General features: G+C 38.3%; 1 protein-coding gene across 8 annotated transcripts in view; it reads left to right on the forward strand.

Moving 5' to 3' along the window:
* The window catches only part of sptbn4b (spectrin, beta, non-erythrocytic 4b), an 85,038-nt gene that overhangs the window by 25,016 nt on the left and 38,908 nt on the right, over positions 1 to 21,114 (forward strand). For 7 of the 8 annotated variants that reach the window (XR_001425077.1, XM_015033293.1, XM_015033303.1 and 4 more), the window contains exons 5-23: positions 1,921 to 2,012; positions 2,913 to 2,993; positions 3,098 to 3,213; positions 4,177 to 4,289; positions 4,809 to 4,996; positions 5,259 to 5,376; positions 6,117 to 6,275; positions 6,981 to 7,283; positions 8,857 to 9,007; positions 9,917 to 10,053; positions 10,262 to 10,411; positions 11,472 to 11,840; positions 12,772 to 12,986; positions 13,066 to 13,203; positions 15,682 to 16,162; positions 16,656 to 16,786; positions 16,857 to 17,082; positions 17,957 to 18,159; positions 20,289 to 20,379. Coding sequence is in view for 7 of the 8 variants with exons in the window: in XM_015033293.1 (XP_014888779.1) it covers positions 1,921 to 2,012; positions 2,913 to 2,993; positions 3,098 to 3,213; positions 4,177 to 4,289; positions 4,809 to 4,996; positions 5,259 to 5,376; positions 6,117 to 6,275; positions 6,981 to 7,283; positions 8,857 to 9,007; positions 9,917 to 10,053; positions 10,262 to 10,411; positions 11,472 to 11,840; positions 12,772 to 12,986; positions 13,066 to 13,203; positions 15,682 to 16,162; positions 16,656 to 16,786; positions 16,857 to 17,082; positions 17,957 to 18,159; positions 20,289 to 20,379 (3,462 nt within the window). In the remaining variant the exon portion in view is untranslated. The remainder of the gene's footprint in view (positions 1 to 1,920; positions 2,013 to 2,912; positions 2,994 to 3,097; positions 3,214 to 4,176; positions 4,290 to 4,808; positions 4,997 to 5,258; positions 5,377 to 6,116; positions 6,276 to 6,980; positions 7,284 to 8,856; positions 9,008 to 9,916; positions 10,054 to 10,261; positions 10,412 to 11,471; positions 11,841 to 12,771; positions 12,987 to 13,065; positions 13,204 to 15,681; positions 16,163 to 16,655; positions 16,787 to 16,856; positions 17,083 to 17,956; positions 18,160 to 20,288; positions 20,380 to 21,114) is intronic. The other variant, XM_015033278.1, reaches the window with a different exon arrangement.

The raw sequence follows: 21,114 nt of genomic DNA on the forward strand, positions 1-21,114 counted from the left end.
GGGCGAGACAGAACGAGGGCGAGACAGAGAGACAGGGAGAACCAGGGCGAGACAGACAGACAGGCAGAACCAGGGCGAGACAGACAGGCAGAACCAGAGCGAGACAGAACCAGGGCGAGACAGACAGGCAGAACCAGGGCGAGACAGAACCAGGGCGAGGCAGAACCAGGGCGAGACAGAACCAGGGCGAGACAGACAGGCAGAACCAGGGCGAGACAGAACCAGGGCGAGGCAGAACCAGGGCGAGGCAGAACCAGGGCGAGACAGAACCAGGGCAAGACAGACAGACAGGCAGAACCAGGGCGAGGCAGAACCAGGGTGAGACAGACAGGCAGAACCAAGGCGAGACAGACAGGCAGACACAGACAGAGGATTGACAGGAACGAAGAGGTAAAGCTAACATATTCACAGAACGATAAATTCAGAGATAAAAGTTTTTATAAAGGCTTAATGCACATATCTGCTCTGTTTAACATCTGCTTTGTTTAACAAACAGCAAGTTGTTTTAGAAAGTGAGTTGGATTCTAAAAGTCTGCTTAGTGATATCAGAAGAACAGATTAAATTGGATTTATGATCCAAAATATTCAGGAAAGCTCTCAACATGTAAATCAAACGAGTGTCTATGATGTTTTTCCTGTTATCTACTTTACATGACTGTTTATCTTTGTTTACGTGTCCTCTAATGTGAGAGTGGTTTGTGTCTCCGCAGCAGCTGGTTGCAGGGTGTCATGTCCCCAATTACCTCATATCATGTCACTGTCACTGGCAGAGCGGCTTTCTAATAAATAGCTGAAGGAAACATTAGCATTGAATCTCTATGGAAAATAATAAGTCACAATTTTAATTACTTTTGCTTTAAATTCACATTTCTTATCCACTTTCTGAGTGATGAAGCAGGATGCTCTTTAGAAGTGATAACCTGCTGTAAAAGGTTTATTATGGATTTTCTCTTATTTACAAAGTGATAAAAAGGATAATTTTACATATTTCCATCTAAAGGTGCCATTATTACATGTTACATCTTTCTCTGTATTTTTTCCAGCCAGATTTATGTTGGAATCTTGTGTTTACAGCATATTCATAGAAAGTTGAGTGGAAGGAAAAACTGGTAGGAAAAGGCAGACGATTGCAGCTTTGAAGGATCCAATTTGGATTTTTTCACCCAAAAGTCCAATTTGTGTCACTTACATGGTATGTGGAGCTAAACATATCAGAAGCCCAACATTTAATTTAAACTAACATTGTGTTTATTAATCTTATGTAATATCTTTACTTTTCTGAAATGCAAAGTTTTGGGTTTTTCATAATCTAATTATTAAAATTTCAAGAAATATGTGTTTGCAATGAATCTAAGAGTTTTAGCTTCTGAAATAAGAGATAAAAAGCACAAAACCTTACTGAGTATTTTTGTTTAGTTTATAGTGAAAATCTCTTAGTACTCTAAAAATAAGACAAAACTGACTTTTCAGTAAGAGAAAGAAGTTTGTTTTTAATTAAATAATTCTTAAATGTTTATTTAAAAAGTACTAATTCCACTGGCAGATTTTAACAACATCTTCCATGTGATAAGTTAATAATTATTGACATAAAACAAGTTTGTTTATTTTGCTGAAGTTATTTCTCAGTCATTTTTGTCTTATTACAATTGGAGCTAAAAACCAGAAAAAATACTTTGTAAGATTTAGTGATTATATTCTGTTTGTAATTATGAAGTTTTCTGTACATATTTCTTGTTTTTAACGATCAAACCTTTTAGGCGCCAACCCTAAAATCGGAAAAGCTTCACAAACTACCTGGTTAAAAAACACATTAGATGTTGGTAAATTAAGATCATGAAAACAAACTATTCAGACTTTATGACTGTCGTTGGACGACGTGTCAGAAAAACTGATCTTGTGCCTTTCTGTGTTCCTGCTCAGATCCAGGTGATCAAAATAAACACAGCGGACAACAGAGAGACCCGCTCCGCCAAGGACGCGCTGCTGCTGTGGTGCCAGATGAAGACCGCAGGGTGAGCAGCACCAGGACCCAGATCCAACATTTACCCAGAACTCTCACCCTGCAGGTTTAATAACTGGCATCTGGGTCTCAGCTCTACGGAAGAGGATTAGTGCCACTGCAAAATAGACTTTTTTTTCTCAGAACTACCTTTTCTTTCACTATTCTAACTTTTTTTCTGAATTTTGACTTGAATGACAGAATTCTTTAACTTTTTTTCTCCAAATTTTACTTCTTTCTCAGAAGTTTGACTTTTTCTCATAATTTTGGCTCCAATCTTCTGAAGTCAAAAGTCATAATTCTGTTAAAAAGGTCAGAATTTCATTTTTTCCAGTGGCCCTAATCTTCTTCCATACAGCTGCTTCTAAAAACAGCCCAACTGCTTAAAAACCCCACCAAACTTTTTTGGTGTCTGTAAAATGAGCTGTTTCAAAAACCTTCTGGAATCACCATTACCTAGCAACGTCGGGCCCGTTACCTAGCAACCCAGTCCTGTTACCTAGCAACCCAAGCAGAGTTCCAGCACATTTGGTGAGCTGGTTTTACTGTAGTGTTTTTTTTTTCTTGACTTGTCATCCAGAAATGACTCTCTGCATTCTTGTTGGTTGTGCAGGAGACACTACTGATGCTTTTCAAAGATATACAGTTGTATAATTTTAGTCAGGAGCAGGTCGTTTGGATTTAAAGTGACAGAGGCCCTGAAACGGCTCAAAGTAGGCAGAACTGAGCAGAATAAAATCTCATTATCCAAGAATAATTTTGTGCAAAGAATTTAATTCATCTCGATCTAACCTGTTCAAGGAAGCCCAATAAGTTAACTTTAAAGAAAGATTTCACGTCTTTACTTTTAAAATCCAGCCTCCTTCTCCGTGGCGAACCTTTTGTTTTGACAAATCTTTAATTCCTGCTGCAGGTACCCAGAGGTAAACATTCAGAACTTCACCACCTGCTGGAGAGACGGCCTGGCCTTCAACGCCCTCATACACAGACACAGGTAGCAGCTGCTCAGGCTTTTCACCACATGTGACACAGATGTTGGTTCCCACTGAGCTAAAATACATTTTTTTCCATGAGAGTTTGTGTATTTCCGCCCGGCAGACCGGACCTGATAGAGTTCCACAAGCTGACGCGATCCAACGCGACGCACAACCTGCAGCAAGCCTTCAACGTCGCCGAGCACCACCTGGGTCTCACCAAACTCCTGGACCCCGAGGGTGAGAAACATACGTTAAATACAGTTTCATGGAAAGTCGTGAACTTTGACCTCACTCTGATAAATATTAGAGGTGTAAAGCCACACTGATATGTTCTGGAAAGTTTCAATGCTGCTCTTTCAGTTCGACAAATACGGCGTTGTTTTAAAGCTCAAATACATGCAAAACTATAGTTTGTTCTTTTTGTCAGACCTTTTAACAATTAACTGAATTATTCACCAGAAAAACCTTCAAGCCGAATGAAAACACAGCAGATGGTGGAAATAAATGAGCCAAAGTCCAAATCCAGCTGCCTGCGGAAACTTTAAACCATCCTAAAAGCAAAATCAGTCGACATTATTATCAATTCATTGTTTAAATTCAAATGTAAAATAAAAAAAATTCAAATTAATTTAATATTCTTTAATATCTACTAGACATAAAATGAAACTAAATTAAGTTTCTCACCAGTGAAACTAAAAACTTAAAGATATCACCCAATCATGAGTAAGAACAAACAGTAATTTAAAAAAAGTTTTCTATAATCTATAAAAAACACAAGAATAATAACATTTAAAAGCTCGATATGATAAAAAAAAATTAAAAACACAAAATCTTTTGATTTTAATGTTAGAGTTTTGACTTTTTTTCCTCAGAATTCTGACAAATTAAATGATTTAAAAAGTTAAAATTCTGAGGAAAAAAACGTGCATGTGGCGACAGTGGAGAGGAAAAACTTCCCTTCAACAGGAAGAAACCGCCAGCAGAACCAGAACCAGAACCAGCTCAGTACGAGCTGCCATCTTCCATGACCGTCTGGAGAACCAGGAACATTTTCTATGTTACTGTAAGCAAAAGGCTAATAACGTTAGCAGTTGGTTTAACGGTAAATAATTCAAATTAAAGAGTAGAAGAAGAAGAAAGAGGAAAGTGGTGGGTTTGTCCTCCACTGGCCTGAGCTTCGGTTTGCTTTCCTTCCTCCAGATGTGAACACGGAGAATCCAGATGAAAAGTCCATCATTACGTACGTGGTCTCCTACTACCACTACTTCTCCAAGATGAAGGCTCTTATTGTGGAGGGGAAGAGGGTTGGCAAGGTAACAGATGCACCTTTTATCACCGACATCACAGATGTAATGCTGTCAAAACCAGAGGAGGTGCAAGAAAGTTCAGATTGGATGGTTTTCATTTTTATTTCACAAAGTGCCATGAGGAACTAACGAGAATGTTTTTGGAAGAGATTTAAATGGGCCTTTCCAAAGTCGGAATCCAGATGATGATGAAAATTAGCAACAATGCTAAGGTTAGCTTCAATGCTACCACTAGCATGTAGGCTTGTATTGATTTACTCTGTTCAGTATGTTAAATATGGCTAATGTATAAAAAATTAATAAAACGCATATTTTAGCAGTAGACTTGTGTTAGCATGCACCCAACACCAGAGGGAAAACGAGTCAAAAAGGTGTTTATTAAATTATAACATGTAACATTTATTATGATTCCTACACTATTTTACTGATTCCACACATTAAAATACGCACAAAAAAAACAAAGAGAGAAGAAAATTTCTCCGTCTTTTGTCACGTTTTTACATATTTTTTATTTCTCGCTCTCAGGTGTTGGACAACTGCATCGAGACGGAAACGATCATCAACCGCTACGACGCTCTGGCGTCGGACCTGCTGGAGTGGATCGAGAAAACCATCGCCATCATCAGCAACCAGAAATTCGCCAACTCACTGACTGGAGTCCAGCAGCAGCTGCAGGCTTTCACAACCTACTGCACTATAGAGAAGCCCATCAAGTACGAAACCACATTCTGTTCCCCTGGTTCGACAGTTAGCAGCTACCACAGCAGCTAGTGGCTAACTGTTAGCATTTCTCCATTTCTCAACACAAAAAGTGCATAAACAAACCAGATTAACTGTTTCCTTGGTTAAGATCCTGAGTGTGACTTTGTTTTTCTGCTTTAAGTGGTGAAAAAATGCTAAACAAAAAAAAAAAAAACAGCGAAATCCCGTGAAATGAGAGGATAACAGAGGCAACATTTATTTATTTTTGTTCAGGTTTCAGGAGAAAGGAAACCTTGAGGTCCTTCTGTTCACCATCCAAAGCAAACTCAGAGCCAATAACCAGAAACCCTACGTGCCTCAAGACGGGAAGCTCATCTCAGACATCAACAAGGTTTACGCCTCTTCCTAACATTACGCCATGTTTCTGTTTTAGAAAAACCCCACATATATACGGTCATATTTCTGCCATCACTGTAGACAGAAAAAAATAAAAAAGGAAGAGTACGTTTCCACTAAAAACTCAGAATTTCACTTTTTTTAATTTTTAAGAATTTTTAAGAGAAATCTTGGAAATCTCTGAGTTTGAAAAGTCAAAGACTTTCAGGAAAAAATTGGTAATTTTTAGTTTCAAAATTTGGTAGAAAATATTCAGAAATTTTCAGAATAAGCTCTGAAATTTTCTAGAAAAGGCTTGGAAATTTCAGAATGTCAAAAATTTGCTTAAATTCTATTTTAAAATTAAATTCAGAAATATTGTAGAAAAAAATTAGAAATTATTATCCTCAAAAGTCAGAAATTTGTTGTAAAGATTCTCAGAAATCCAGAGTTCAATCTCAAAATATTTCTAGAAAAAATCTGGAAATTTCAGAATTTGAAATGTCAAAAATTCTTGGAGAACCTAGAAATTTTTGACTTTTGGAAATTTTTGAAAATTCCATGTCTTTTCTATAAAATGTCTCAGATGAATCTCAAAATGAGACTTTTTTTTCTTGCAAATTTCAGACTTTTGTATCTCAGAAATTTCCAAGTATCCAGGAGTTTTTGGTGGAAATGTACATTTTTCTATCTGTGGTGCAATAACGGACCGTCATAGCTTTTTATTTAACGTTTTTTGCTTTCTGCTGTTTTCAGGCCTGGGAGCGCCTGGAGAAGGCGGAGCATGAGAGGGGCGTGGCTCTGCGTAAGGAGCTGATTCGTCAGGAGAAGCTGGAGCTGCTCGCTCAACGCTTCGATCACAAGACGACCATGAGGCAAGCGTGGCTCAACGAGAACCAGAGACTTGTGTCGCAGGTGGGAAAGATGAACTTCCTGTAATTTCATGCATCCTTCCCCTCCTGAAAGCACAAAACAACATCTGCTAGCTAACTGCATGAGGAGTCGTTGGTAAAGATAAATTAGCAGCAATAATTTGGATTATTTAGTTTTAAAAATGAGGCTTGTTTTATTTTGTCATATTTTCATCAAGTTATTAATTCTTTTCTAAATGACTCAGTTTTAAACTAAATATGTAATTAAGTGAAATATTTAGTTTACAAACACATTTAACTCCGAACTAAATTTTTAGCTAGCAAGGATTCAGTTTGAAGCCAAAAAATTTAGCAACAAAATGAAAATGTAGCTGACAAGACAGATCTTTAGCTCGTACGCTAAATATTTAGTTTGGAGTTAAATATTTATTAATTTAGAATATTTTTTGTAAATATCTAAAAAAATATTTCTTTTTCTAAATGTTAGAAATTTTTTTAACCAGCCTTGAGTTAAATATTTAGCTTCAAACTAAAAATGTAACTCAGTAACTAAATATGTCTTTAATTAGTAAGCTAAATATTTAGTTGAAGCCAAATATTTGGCCACAAACTAAATATTTAGTGCCATTTCTAAATGAATGAGTAACATGGTGAAAATACAACTGATTGGAATCAAAAATTAATCAAAGCATTTTTCTTATTACAGATGAATCAACCCTAATGATTAAACTTGGTTTTGCTCCTGCAGGATAACTTCGGCTACGATCTGCCGGCCGTGGAGGCGGCGATGAAGAAGCACGAGGCCATCGAAGCGGACATCGCCTCGTACGAGGAGCGCATCGGTGTGGTGATGGAGCTCTCCTCGGAGATGGAGAAGGAGGGATACTACGACATCCGGCGCATCCTGGCCTGCAAAGAGAACATCCTGGGCCAGTGGAGCCTGCTGAAGGAGCTGGTGGCCGGCAGGCGGACCCGGCTGGAGAAGAACCTGGCTCTGCAGAAAACCTTCCAGGACATGGTCTACATGATCGACTGGATGGAGGACACACAGGCAGGAATCATTATTATTATTAGCGGTGCTTTTTAGGGAAGCACGATACATCGGTACAAACATCGGTAAATAAAACTGGGCCGATAGGAACAACCGGTATTTATTTTTATCTTTTCTGGGGTTTTTTTTTTCAAAATCTGTCAAAACTGTAGTGAAATAAATATAATGTCAGCAATATTAACATCGGATATCGATAATGATAATTTTCAGATGGGTGCATCTCTAGTGCTTTTGTTATATGTAAAAAGCCCTAAAATAAATGTATTTGTTTCACTCAAATCTAACATTTTTGAAAGATTTTAACTTTAAATCATGAACATCCTTCCAGCGGGCAAATAATTTTACATTGTGGAATAATTAAGTTTTTTCTAATAATCGTAACAATTCCTGGCAAAAAATACTTAAAAGTAGCAAACAAAGCATTTTTATTTTATTTTTAAGTTGAAGTTTAGTTTGTAATATATGGCCTCCCCTAACAGCTAAAGTAAATTTTAAAATGCTTTACGTCTTTCACAAACACATTTTGGGTCTTAAAAATTAAAACATATTCAGACAGAAACAAATATAAATTAAATTCTCTGAAATTCAAAACAGATATACAAAACATTCAGAAAACTCTTCAGGAAAATAACATTTTAATAAGAATGTTGTCAAGGTCAAAACTAATACAAGAACACATTAGATGTGAAATTTGTTCTGGCATTCATTATGCATGCATTAAAAGCTCTCTACCGCCACCTTCTGGATGAAATAATCACATTTGTTCAATATAATAATAATGTGATAGTGTTCGAACATGTATTTTGTTATATGGCAGCAATATTCTTCCATATACCTACAAGGAGCACATTACACAAAAAGCTTAAAACAACTTCAATTGAAGGCTGGATGAGAATATTGATGAAAAATTTCTGTTTTCACTGGAAGATTATTTCATTTATTATAACAGAAAAATGTTTTGTTATAAATGAAATAATCTGGAAGTAGAAAATTTTCATTAATATTATGAAAACAAACTATTTCTTGCTGAAAAGTCAGTTTTGTATTTCAAGCGTGCTAAAATGTTTCCACTGAAACCTAGACAAAAATACTTGGTAATATTTTGTGTTTTTACAGTGTTCATGCACAACTGAATAGTACAGAGCTAAATTGTGACTATAAATTTTATTGACTGATGTTCAAAACTACTTTTCAGATTCACTTTTTTCCCCCAGTTTCAAATCTTTTTTTCTTTAGAACAAACTTTATGGCCCCAATTTAGCTCCATAATTGTCATAAAGGTCTATTATGCCAGCTTTCAGAAAAGAAAGTTCTGCATTTCTTTATTTTCATGATGTAAAGCACTTTGAACTGCTTTGTTGCTGCAAATAAAATTGATAGATTTTATATCTGAAGAAAAAACGGGTTTTAGAAAAACTTAGCAAAGCAGGAGAAATATTAATGTGGCGATTTTATTTGAAATTTATTCAGAAAATTTAAAATTTGTCACTTTCAGTGAGAGAATCAGAGTTTGATGCTTTTTATGTTCCTTGTAAAATATTTAAACTGTGAATGTTTCGTTTGATGCTCCCAGGCTCTGCTGCTGTCGAAGGACTTCGGGAAGCATCTGCTGGAAGTGGACGACCTGCTGCAGAAGCACAGCCTGCAGGAAGCTGACATTTCCATTCAGGCCGAGAGAGTCGAGACGCTCAACGCTGCGGCGCTCAAATTCACCACCATAGAGGGTACAAAACGCCCCACTGACGGCCTGAAGGGCAAAAATCTGATTCCGTGATCCATGATAGGGAAAACAGTTGTTATTGTGACAAAGAGCCAAAGTTTCAGAGGTGAATGTTGATCTGAACAAGACCAAAACTCAGAAATATCTACTTTATTTACAGTACAAAATAAAAAAAACCCTGAATGTTCTCAAGTTAATTGGATACAAAAGAGGATTAGGGAGACAAAGTAAAAAAATAATTATTTTTTTACAGAATTCCAATATCAATCGGAATTCTGGAAACAAATTAAGAAAAAAAAATAAAAGTGAGAATTCTCAGATCAAAGTCGGAATTCTGAGAAAAAAATATGAATTCTTTTTTTTCTTTCAGTTTTCCAAATGCTCTTTTGTAACTATTTGACTTTAGAGAATAGTCATTTTTATGAGTTTTTTTTTCAGGATTCACTTTTTTCCAGAATTCCAACTTTTATCTCAGAATTTTTTTTCTCTGAATTCCAAATTTTATCTAAAAATATAATTTTTTCCAGAATTGTGTCCTTTTTCTTATAATTTCAGCTTCTTTCTCACATTTCTGACTTTAATCTTTTGGGGTTTTTAAATGTCGTCTAGAAGACATAAAGCGTAACTTTATTTCTCGTTTTAACGAGAAACTTTCTGTTTTTAATTAACTGGAACCATTTTAGTGGAAAAACCACAAGCAGCCATATTTGTTTACAATCAGGGCTCTGAAGTTACTATTTTTATTCATGAACTACAAAGAAAATCCTCCATTTTTATTGCCGATTAATATCAGCCTAGCTCGGCTTTAGCTTAGCATTAGCCTAGCATTAGCTTAGCTGGCTTTCTGGGACACATTGTGTGTAATTTTCACCAGTTTTTCTCCGGGTTTTGAGTTGATTGCTTTTGCCTCCAGGCTACCAGCCGTGCGACCCGCAGGTGATCTGTAACCGTGTGAACCACGTCTCTTCCTGCCTGGAGGAACTGAAACAGCTAGCGGCTAAACGCCGCGCGGAGCTGGAGGAGTCGAGGCAGTTGTGGGCATTTTTCCAGGTGGGTCGCGTTATGGGAATGTTTCTGACTTTTTTCAGGACAAATCAGGAGATAATGAGATGTCTGAAAATAGAGCAAGACGAGAGCATGTGTTTATATTTTTATTCCAATGTGCAGAAATCCCATTATCTGCATCTGTTTTAATTAGTTTTTCAAGAACAGACCGATTGTTTTTGTTTTTAACGCGTTGTTTTGGTCTCCCTGCTAGGAGCTGGAGGAGTCGGAGGCCTGGATCCGGGAGAAAAGCTCCATCCTGGCGTCTCAGGGCTTCGGGAAGGACCTGAGCAGCGTCCTGAGGCTGCTACAGAAACACAAGACTCTGGCCGGGGAGCTGCTGGCGCACCGCTCGCTGCTGCAGGTGTGTTTTTAAACCTGCAACCTTTAAATGGACTCCAAAGTCCTGATCAATTAACCACGTTTTAATCAAACTGTATCAACAAAATAAGCAACATTTCAGTTCAAAAACTATTTTAGCTGCTAAATGATTGAATAAATAGATTAGATGAGGGCAGAATACCAAAAACATTACTCAAGTAAGAGTATCATCATATTTTTACTCAAAAGTAAAAAGTAGCTAGAAATTGTTCAAGAGTAAAAAAGTATTTGGTAAAACATCTATTCAAGTATTTAGTAACTGACACAATTATAAATCATTTAATAATTAAACATTACATCAAAATTATAATAATTCAAGATTGTTTTAACAAGAAAACTTTCTTGTTTTCACAGGATTAAAAAAAAATCTTGTAACGAGATCTACATAAAAAAAACTGTAAAATGCTGATTGCAACAATAAATTTTGTCGTTATTACAGAAAACTTTCTCCTTCGCATTTCGCGAAAACCTGAATGTGTCCCCCACAATTCAATAAGTTAGTCGTTATAACGAGAAATAAAATTTGTCTCCATAACGACAAACTTTCCAGCTTTACATCTCGTTTTACCAATAAAGTTGGCATTTTAACAAAAAACTTTAAATTTGTCAAATTTTGTCATTTTAACGAGTTTCGCATCTCGTTACTAGCAGGAGGTTTTTCTGATTTCACAAAGATTTTTGTCACAAGATTAGAAATTGGTCGTTATAAGGAGGAACTTTCTTGTCGTACTGACATACTGAAGTTATTTATTTCTAACTTCTGACAGTTAAAGGCTTCCATACGAAGCAGCTTTGTCTTCCATTGTTGTTTTTGAATGTGCATCAGACTCACGGCTGTACTGAATAAAAACAATACAAAGGATCCAGATCAGATCTTTTATCTGTTAATAAAAATGCAGTTGATTGCAACACATTAAAATCTATATAACTAATTAATTTAAAGTTCCAGCCTTTGGTTTTTGGTAGTTTTTGTCCGTTTCAGCCAGTGTTGCTCGGTGTGTTTGTGTTTTTTCTTCACCTCCTTTTAAAATCTATTTTTCCAGAACACCATAAAGCGGGGGAAGCAGATTCTGAGCGAAAAGAGCTTCGGCACGGCGGGGATCCAGGAACGCATCATGGAGGTGAAAGACGAGTGGAAGAAGCTGGAGGACCAGGCGGCGCAGCATCTCGGCCACCTGCAGGAGGCGCTCAACTTCTTCCAGTTCTCCACGGAGACGGACGACGTGGCGGCGTGGCTGCAGGACGCCTACCGCCTGGTCTCCAGCGAGGACTTCGGCCATGACGAATACTCCACTCAGTCGCTGCTGAAGAAGCACAAGGGCGTGACGGAGGCCATCGATAAACACAGGCTACATGTAGTTGCTCTGCGCAAACACATGGTGGTGCTGTCTCTGCAATACAGAGACCAGGAGGTGAGTTATGGAGACTAAACCTGCAGTATGCATCTTCTACATGCATATTAATGAATTTGCAGTGTCCAGGTTTGATGCAAATTAGCAACATGAGGAGCTTAATGAATTAAAATGGTCTTAGCACTGTCAATCAAGCTTGTGTATGAGCTGCTACGTGTACTAATGGCAGAGAAACAACTTACCGCTACAGGAAAACCGCTTACCCACCATCGTTGGTAGCCATGCTAACTAGCTTTAGCATTGGTGGGGGCCTATGTTGTGCTAAACCAGCTGTAGTGCAGCGGAGAGCATGAGAGTGATTGATAGCTCTAAGCCCCTCCTCCTGGCTCTGATTGGTTGTTCCTGACTGAGTTGAGTATTTCAGTAGATAGATCTTTTCATGACATGATAATTTGATCAAATATACATCATAAATGATTTCTTTTTTTCATAGTTAAAATCGTCACCATGTTTATTATGTATAGATAATCTGTAAAAAGATCAATCTCCTCCATCTCCTCCCAGAGCTGTTAGAAATGCACCAAAGAGAGCCAGGAGTGTCTTAGTGCTTTCAATCAATCTCATGTACATGCTGCTAAATGTGCTAGTGGTGGAGAAATTACTTACCGTTACAGAAAAATGTTTATCCACTGTCGTCAGAGGCTATGCTAACTAGAATTAGCACTTACAATAGGCTATGCTAGCTGCATTGTAGCACCACATGGAGGGTGATTGACAGCACTAAGATCCGCCCCCTGGCTCTGATTGGTTGTTTCCAGTTAGCTCTGGGAGAAGGCAGAAGAGGTTTGCCTTATTATATCACGACATGGTGACAGTTTCAACAAACGTAAAAAAATATATGATTTATAAAAGTTACAAACTGCAGCTTTAATTGTATATTTTTCATCTTTGTAAGCATGTGGCGTGACTTTGTTTTCTCACCTGTCTGCAGGAGGTTCAGGTGCGTTTAGGTGAGGTGGAGCAGCTGTACACGGAGGTCGCAGAGGTGGCCGTACTCAGACAGCAGTGGCTCTACGACGCGCTCGCCGTGTACCGCATGTTCAGCGAGGTGAACGCCTGCGAGCTCTGGATCGACGAGAAGGAGCAGTGGCTGGAGAAGATGGAGATCCCGGAGAAGCTGGAGGACGTGGAAGTGGTGGCGCACAGGTGAAGGGGAACGCCGAGGATCCAACAGAGAAAAACGGAATGCTTTCCGTTTCCAAATCCATGCATCTCTGTGGTTTAGGTTTGAAAGCCTGGACCAGGAGATGAACAGCCTGATGGGTCGGATCCTGGACGTCAATCAGATCGTTCAGCAGCTGCTGGACGGAGGTCATCCGTCTTCAGCCGAGGTCAGAGGTTGTCAGGATCACCTCAACTCCAGGTACAAAAACAATGCAGACAACGTAACATGGATTGTTAATCTAGGTACTGATGCAACTCCGAATCGCATTCTTGGCCCTGCAGTTTTTCATTTGCGCTGCTACAAATAGTAAAAGAAGCAACTGAAAGTGAAACTTTTTTTATTTCCCAGATTAATCTAACAATTTCTGAATATTTTTGTTAAAATTTAGTAATTTTTTCCCCATCTAAAATAGCCATAATGTGGCGTTGTACAACTCCTTTTAGCACAAGTCTTTCCCAGTGTCCCATCAGAAGCAGAAATTAACCCCCAGTTTGCCGAGAGAAGCAGCTTGTCGTCCATCTTTGCTGTTGTTGGGGAAAATGTTGCCTGTGCGTCAGACTTACGGGTTGTACCAGAAACACGAATACAAAGGCTGCGACTCGGGACTTCTGTATGTAAAAGGGTTTAAATGTGTTAAAATCTATGCAAGTAATTGAGTTGTATGGCTTATATAAACTACCATTCAGTGTGTGTGTGTGGGTGTGTGTGTGTGTGTGAGCCGACTTGTTCATTGACTGCTTTAATGTCTGGCAGCAGCAGAGTCTTGTGACCTTGGCTCAGATGGTCTCGGGGTGACCATCTGTTCCTCAGGATGAGCTCAGCTCTCATCACATGTCCACAAATATCAACAAACACAAAAGATCTGATTTTATTATCACCTCGTCAGCCGTTCATAGGTTTAAATACAACATCCCTCACTTTTTAATCAATAAAATATATAATATTTGGTTTAGCTTTTCCACTTAAATCCTCATTAGTCTCCATTCAGCAACTGAAGTCAAAAACACAAAATATTACCAAGTATTTTTGGTCTGAAAAAATATTGCAACCCTTGAAATAAGATAAAACTAACTTACAAGCGGAGAACACAAATACTCAAGAAAGAGTAAAAAAGCATTTGAGAAAGTCTACTGATCAAACTATCAATAATTTAATATTTAAAAATTACATAATCAGACGAACCAAAATGTAAAGTTAAGTGGAAAATTTGGTCATTTAAGGACCAAAATGACAATGATTCATTTAAGTAACAAAAACAAAAATCAGGCAAAACAAAATGTTTCCAAATCCGTTTCTTTGAAAAAAAAAATCTTATGAAACTTTAACAGAAACTGCAGGTGTGTGTCTGTGTTTGGTAAATTTTTGGTTAAAACATGTTTGTTTTTCATTCAGTGGGAAGAAAATCCAGAAATTTTACTCAAGTAACAGCAGTACTTCAAAAATAAAATTACTCAAAATACAGCGTAGTAAAAACACTTCTAAAAATAAATGTTTTCAAAAAGTAAATGTAATCAATTACTACCAAATTTGCTTACAAGTTTTCAACAAGACAATTTGTTTTAAGTCTTTAAAATCTCAGTATTGATGAAAACGTTCTAGATCCACTGGCAGATTATTTGATTTACAACATGGCAAAAATGTCGTTAGAATTGAAATAATCTGCCAGTGGAATTAGAACTGGGTTGCTAGGTAACGGGCTGGGCTGGGGTTGCTAGGTAACGGGCTGGGCTGGGGTTGCTAGGTAACAGCACAGTGGAATGTTGATGTTGAAATGAGTGAAATAATCTCCCAGGGGAACTAGAATTTTCTCATCAATATTCAGGAATTATTGACTTAAAATAAACTCCTATTTACTGTAATGTTACTTGTGAGTTAATTTTGTCTTATTCCAAGACATCTGCGTTAAAAACTAGATAAAAATACTTGGTAAAATTTTGTGTTTTTGCACTGCTTTGTGTCTGAGACGTTGCGTTTCTGTTGGCTGAAGGGCTCCATATGCTCCAACCTGCTGGTCTGGATCAGATTGAGGAGAAAATATTTTGGACAGTCAGTGAAGCAGACAGGAAGTGACCTGAAGTCACAGCAGACTGATCCAAAAGGTTTTTTCTGTTTTCATATTAGTCTAACTGACAGAATAAGTAAATCATATGCAGTTGTGTAGGTGAGACACAAAATGTCCTCAAATTCTTTACATTTGATGTCATTTTGTTAATGTTTGAAAGTGAAGCTGAATATAAATTCTCATATTTTTTAAGACTTGAAGCTGTAATTTTATAAAAAAAGCAAATATTTTTATATATATATTTGTAAAAACTATCACTATACTGTCAGTTTGTTGTGAGAAAGATAATCTGTGAAAGGATAAATCTTCTCCACCTCTCTCCTGAGCTTCTATTACCATCTGAAGAAATGCATCAAATCAACCAATCAGAAACAGGAGACGGGTCTTAGCGTTGTCAATCAACTCATGAATGCACTGTAAAATCTGGTGATGACAGAGAAACAATTTACTGTTGCATTAAAACTGTAAAAACCATTGTCATGACTGGCTATGCTAACTAGCATTAGCATTTATGACAGGCTATGCTAGCTGCAGCATAGCAGAGAGCAATGTTCAAGTAAAATTGACCATTTAAGTGAATTTCTGCATCTGTTTTTGTTTGTTTTGGGCGGCAGGTGGAACACCATCGTTGAGCTGGTGGAGCAGAAGAAGGATCAGCTCGACTCGATGCTTCGCCTGCAGAATTACCTGCTGGAGTGCGCCGAGATCAAGTCCCAGATCCAGGACAAGAGGAAAGCCATCGACGCCACACAGTACATGGGCAGCGACCTGGGAGGCGTCCTCGCTCTGCAGCGACGCCTCTCCACCATGGAGGGGGCGCTGTCTGTCCTGGAGCCCAAACTGCTGCATCTACAGGTACAGGAAGTCCGCAGAGGAATCCTAACAATTCAAATAAAACCGTTTCTGATCGTAGCTTTTCCCTTCGTGCTGATGCAGGAGGAAGCAGAGTTTCTGGCCGCTGCTCATCCCAGCCGAACAATGGAGATCCTGTTGCCGTTCGATGGCATCAGCGTCGAGTGGGAGGAGCTTAAAAGGACGCTGCAGGGATGTGAGGACTCGCTGATGGTGGCCAGCAGGCTGCAGAGCTTCATACAGGTACACAGAAATAAAATCACCAACATAAACAGAGAACTAATTAGATTAGGGGAAGAAATTAGCAAAAATGTTAAAGTGCTATGAAAAATTATGTCCTCTGGTAGCACAAGGGTGCTCACCACTGCTATTCATTTTAGGAGAAGAGACAATTTTACACTGTGTTCAAGAGGTTTTACTATTTTAAAAGACAAAATGAGTTGACCATCTAAACTACGGTTAGCGTCTTATAACAGTAATCAGCCTGGTTCGTCCTGCTATCACTGATTTCTTCAACTGAAAGTTTACAAAACAGCCAAATAAATTATAATTTATCTGAAAAAATTGGTTAAAGGAAACCAAGTGCACTAAATGTTTTCAACGTTAGCAGAAACTGCTGCTAATAGCGGATTAGCACAAGTGTACCAACCGCTGCATCTTAAATTCCTGATCAACTCTCTATAACTTCATCCAACATCAGCAGCTTTGAAATGAGACCCATGTCATGTCCCATCAGGACCTGGACTCCTTCCTTACCTGGCTGGTCCAGACCCAAACGGCCGCTGCCTCGGACCAACTGCCCAACGATCTGGAGGAGGCGGAGAAACTCATCAACAAGCACGCCGCTCTCAAAGAGGAGATCGGACGGTAGGTGGCTGCTCTAACAAGTCTCCTTTCTGCCGTGTTTCACCTAACGCCCCGCCCGGTCCGGATCCAGGTATGAGGAAGACTACGAGCGTCTGCAGGCCATGAACGAGCTGCTGGAGTCGGAGGACGCCCCCCTGCCGCAGGCCGCCCTGCAGCAGTGGCTGCAGAAGCTCGACGTGGGCTGGAACAAGCTCCTGGAGATGTGGGAGAGCCGGAGGGAGGTTCTGGTCCAAGCTCACATCTTTCACCTGTTCCTGCGAGACGTCAAACAAGCAGAGTCCTTCCTGAACAACCAAGTGAGTGTTTTAAACTCAAAACATTATGACTAGAGCAATTATATGACCGTACAGTTTGAAAAGCATTATTAGAGCCTCCTGCACAACCAACAGGAATGCAGCAAGTGGTTCAAGTAGGAAGATTTATCCAAAATATCGATATCAATACCAAGTTGGGATTAGCATCAGATTGATACTTTAGTTTCAGATTTCCTCCTGAAATTTTTTTTTTGTTATTGTTGTATTGTTTCTTAACTCCAACATAAAAAAACACTTTCAAATGCTAGCCTTTTGCATTTCAATGCCCAGATTTTTGTTTTTTTGTATTTGTTACTCAAGTTAATATTATTAAAGTGTTTTGTAGACACCTATACACTTTAAATTCTGTCGTAGGCTTCAACAAAATAATTAAAAGGAAAAACCACAAAAAAGTTTAACAATCAGGAGTTTGATAATATATCGAACTTTAAAAAGTAATTCGCAATATTCGTGATACTGGCTCTGAATTTATTTGACATTCGATCAATACTAAAATCTGCAGCATCACTTAACTCTATCATGTAGATCTGGATGTTAACTAAACAACAAAACGGTTGGTAGTTTCAAGAAGCCAATGTACAGGTTGCTAGGCAACGGGGCAAAGTTCTGCTGGTGTTGCTAGGCAATGGGCAGTGCTTGCTGATTTGGAGGTTTTGAAATGGCTCAATTTCCAGATACTAAAAAACGACTGCATGGTTCTTTTTAAGCAGTTGGGTTGTTTTTAGAAGCAGTAGAAACCCGAAATGAAAGCACTAAAAACGTGCAAAGTGTGAATTTTGCCTAATTTTTGCTCATTTTTTTTATTGTTGTATCTTTGACTTTAAGTCACTTCGCGGTTGTCCTGTTCATCCTCCAGGAATCGGCTCTGGCCCACGTGGAGCTCCCCACCACGGTGGAAACGGTCGAAGGCGCCATCAAGAAGCACAAGGACTTCACCACCACCATGGAGCTGAACCTGCACAGGATCAAAGCTGTGATCGAGGCGGGAGAAAGCCTGATCAGCCAGAACAACATCTACTCCGAGCGAATCCGGGAGCGCATCGACACGCTCGCCAAGAGGTAACGAAACAGGATGCAAGTCATCAATCAACAAGTTCATCTACAGCTGATTTAACTTCTCGAGATTTACTCAAGTTAGAGCAGAGACACTTCATAATAAAATGAATACTCCTAAAAGTAAAATTTTTCTAAAAAAAAAAATAGTTACTCATGTGGAAATGTAACTCATTACTAAAAACTCTGGTCAGCGGTAAAAATTGTGGTTCTCACATCATTAGACATATTTTTATATATAACAGGAACCTCAAGTTGCTGGGAAAAAAATCAAAGGTGAAAATAATTAAAATCTGTGAAACACTTAATTTCTCATGAACACAGATGTTGTTGAAACAAACTGATCGATAAAGTGCATTAACTCAGAAAAGTTCTCACAAATCAACCTTACTTATTGGCGCCATGTTTTTTTCTATTATGTGACAATTTTTCTGCCCTACTATCTCCTTACCTCCGTAGCACATCGGTAATATTTGAATGAGAAGTCGACGCCGCTGTTAAGGTGATAACTTAACGAGGTTGTCGAGCGTTTATATTTCAAAACGGAACCGGATAAAGCTAATTTTAAATTCAACACCGGACCGTTTCTCTTTCCTGTTTGTTATGGCCCCGCCGCCATCTTTAATCCTGAATCAGCGACTCCGCTTACGGATGGCCAGTGGCGCCCTCTGCTGGATGGCGGCCAAACTACACCACTAAAATAACGTCTCTGTGGACGTTATTAGTTAATTGAGAGGAACTAGTTTTAATATACAAAACCATTAATCCACAATCAGAAGTTGATTATTTGTTTGCATCCCTAGCTAACAGAATCAAAGTAAAACAAATACTTGAGAGAAGCTATAGAACAGCTATGAACAGCTACAGATCCCTTTGTTTTTGATTTTCAGCTAAAACTCTGCACCATTTTGGGTGCATCAGTCTCAAAAATCTAAGCAGCTGGTAAAACACAACAACAGTTTTGAGAACAAAGAGAGAGACTCTCAGGGAGACAAAGAGACAGACAAAAGGACCCGTTTGGTCCAAAACCACAACCCTGACCGTGAAATCTGGGTGACAGCTGAGGGTTTGCTTTGCTGGAAAGAGAACCACATGCTTTTCGTATTAGATTACCATGAATGTACGCGAGTTTGCTCTAAAATCTGCACCTAAACCAGCTCACTGGACCAGTAAGCATCTGTGCACTGATGCAGTTTGTCCGCATTTAAATGAGGTTTTATGCATTAGTACCATATCCACCAATTTTCAATGTGTATTAATGGTAACTACAGCTAAAGTACACTGCAAAAACACAAAATCTTACCAACTAACTTACAAGTAACTTTTCAGCAACATATAGAAGCTCGTTTTAGTCAATAATTCCTCAATATTTATGAAAAAATAAAGATTATTTCACTAATTTTACCATGTTATTAGTGAAATAATCTGCCATCAGAGCTGGTCATTTTTTGCCAATATTAACAAATTATTGACTAAAACAAGCTCCTTCAAAACAAAACTATCTTAAAAATATCTTAATGTACTAAGATATTTGCACTAGAAACTAGACCAAAAACTTGGTAAAATTTTGTGTTTTTCAGTGTAATTGTCGTAAAAGAGTGAAATTTTTGCAATTATTTTTGCAAAAAATGTCTTTTTGCATGTTTGTCATGCTTCAGTGTTTCAGAACATCAAACCAATTTAAATATTACTCAAAGACAACACAAGTAAATAGCGATGCACCAATTTGAAAATTTGGGCAGATAACTATTAATATTGCTGTTGTGGCCGATAACCGATATACCAATATTTATATTTCTCTACCGTTTTGACACCTTTGGAAAGAATAAAAGTACCAAGAAACAGACAGCAAAATAAATATCTGTTGTTGATATTGGTAGTTTTATGTATTGGACCGATACTGATATGTTAAAAAAACAACTAATAACGGCTGATATCGATGTTGGTGTCGATATATCATGCATCTTTATGAATAAACACAAAATTCAGTCTTAGGTAGTGTTTATTAAATAAAAAATGCTAGTAATTTCTCCAGTTAGTTGACAAATTCTCAGACAACTCAAAAGCATCAAAATGAATTTATGTTTGTCCAGAAGGTTTATGAGTTCAGAATCTTCCTTCTGTTTGTGTTTCAGGGGAAACCAGAACAGGGAACTGGCCCAGCAATGGCTGGAAAAACTGAACGACCAGTGGGAACTTCAGAGATTTCTCCAAGACTGTCATGAGGTAGGAAGCTGATGGGTTTCAGTAGCTGCTTCATTCTCAAGTCTCACTCTATCCGGTTAAAGCTGCAGTAACTAACTTTTATAAAACATTTGTTTTTTACATATTTGTTCAATAATTTCCATTATTTGTAGTTTTTTCTTTCTACCCAAAATGTGGTCGATGAAAGTTGAGTCTGGTGCTTTGGTCTCAGCAAATGCTCATTTTTGAAGGATAATTTTGTTTATAGCGACTTTATGATTCATGTTATTTGATATTTTGTTTATTTGGGATATTTAAGATGTCTTCCAGTTCCAGTGTTTAAATGTCCATTAGAATTTAAAGTTTATTAATCTTTGAGAATGTGTTCTTGCATTATTATGATGTTGACATTATATTACTTGAAAATGGTCTCAAAACAACAATATTATCATTTATCACAATTTAAATTTGTTATTGTGACGGATATGTCTGTCTCATACTATGTTGTCACAACACAGTGATAATTTCAACAAATACAATGAAAGTGCCGTACTGCAGCTTTAATGTCCGGTTGAGTTCCAGCCCGGTTAGGTTCCAGCCCGGTTGGGTTCCAGCCCAGTTGGGTCGTAGCCCGGTTGGGTTCCAGCCTGGTTGGGTCGTAGCCCGGTTGGGTCCTAGCCCGGTTGGGTTCCAGCCCGGTTGGGTTCCAGCCCAGTTGGGTCGTAGCCCGGTTGGGTTCCAGCCTGGTTGGGTTCTAGCCCAGCTGGGTCGTAGCCC

This window comes from Poecilia latipinna, unplaced genomic scaffold (assembly GCF_001443285.1).
Source record: "Poecilia latipinna isolate Pla-1442-1.1 unplaced genomic scaffold, P_latipinna-1.0 Scaffold15, whole genome shotgun sequence".
Classification (NCBI taxonomy): Eukaryota; Metazoa; Chordata; class Actinopteri; order Cyprinodontiformes; family Poeciliidae; genus Poecilia; species Poecilia latipinna.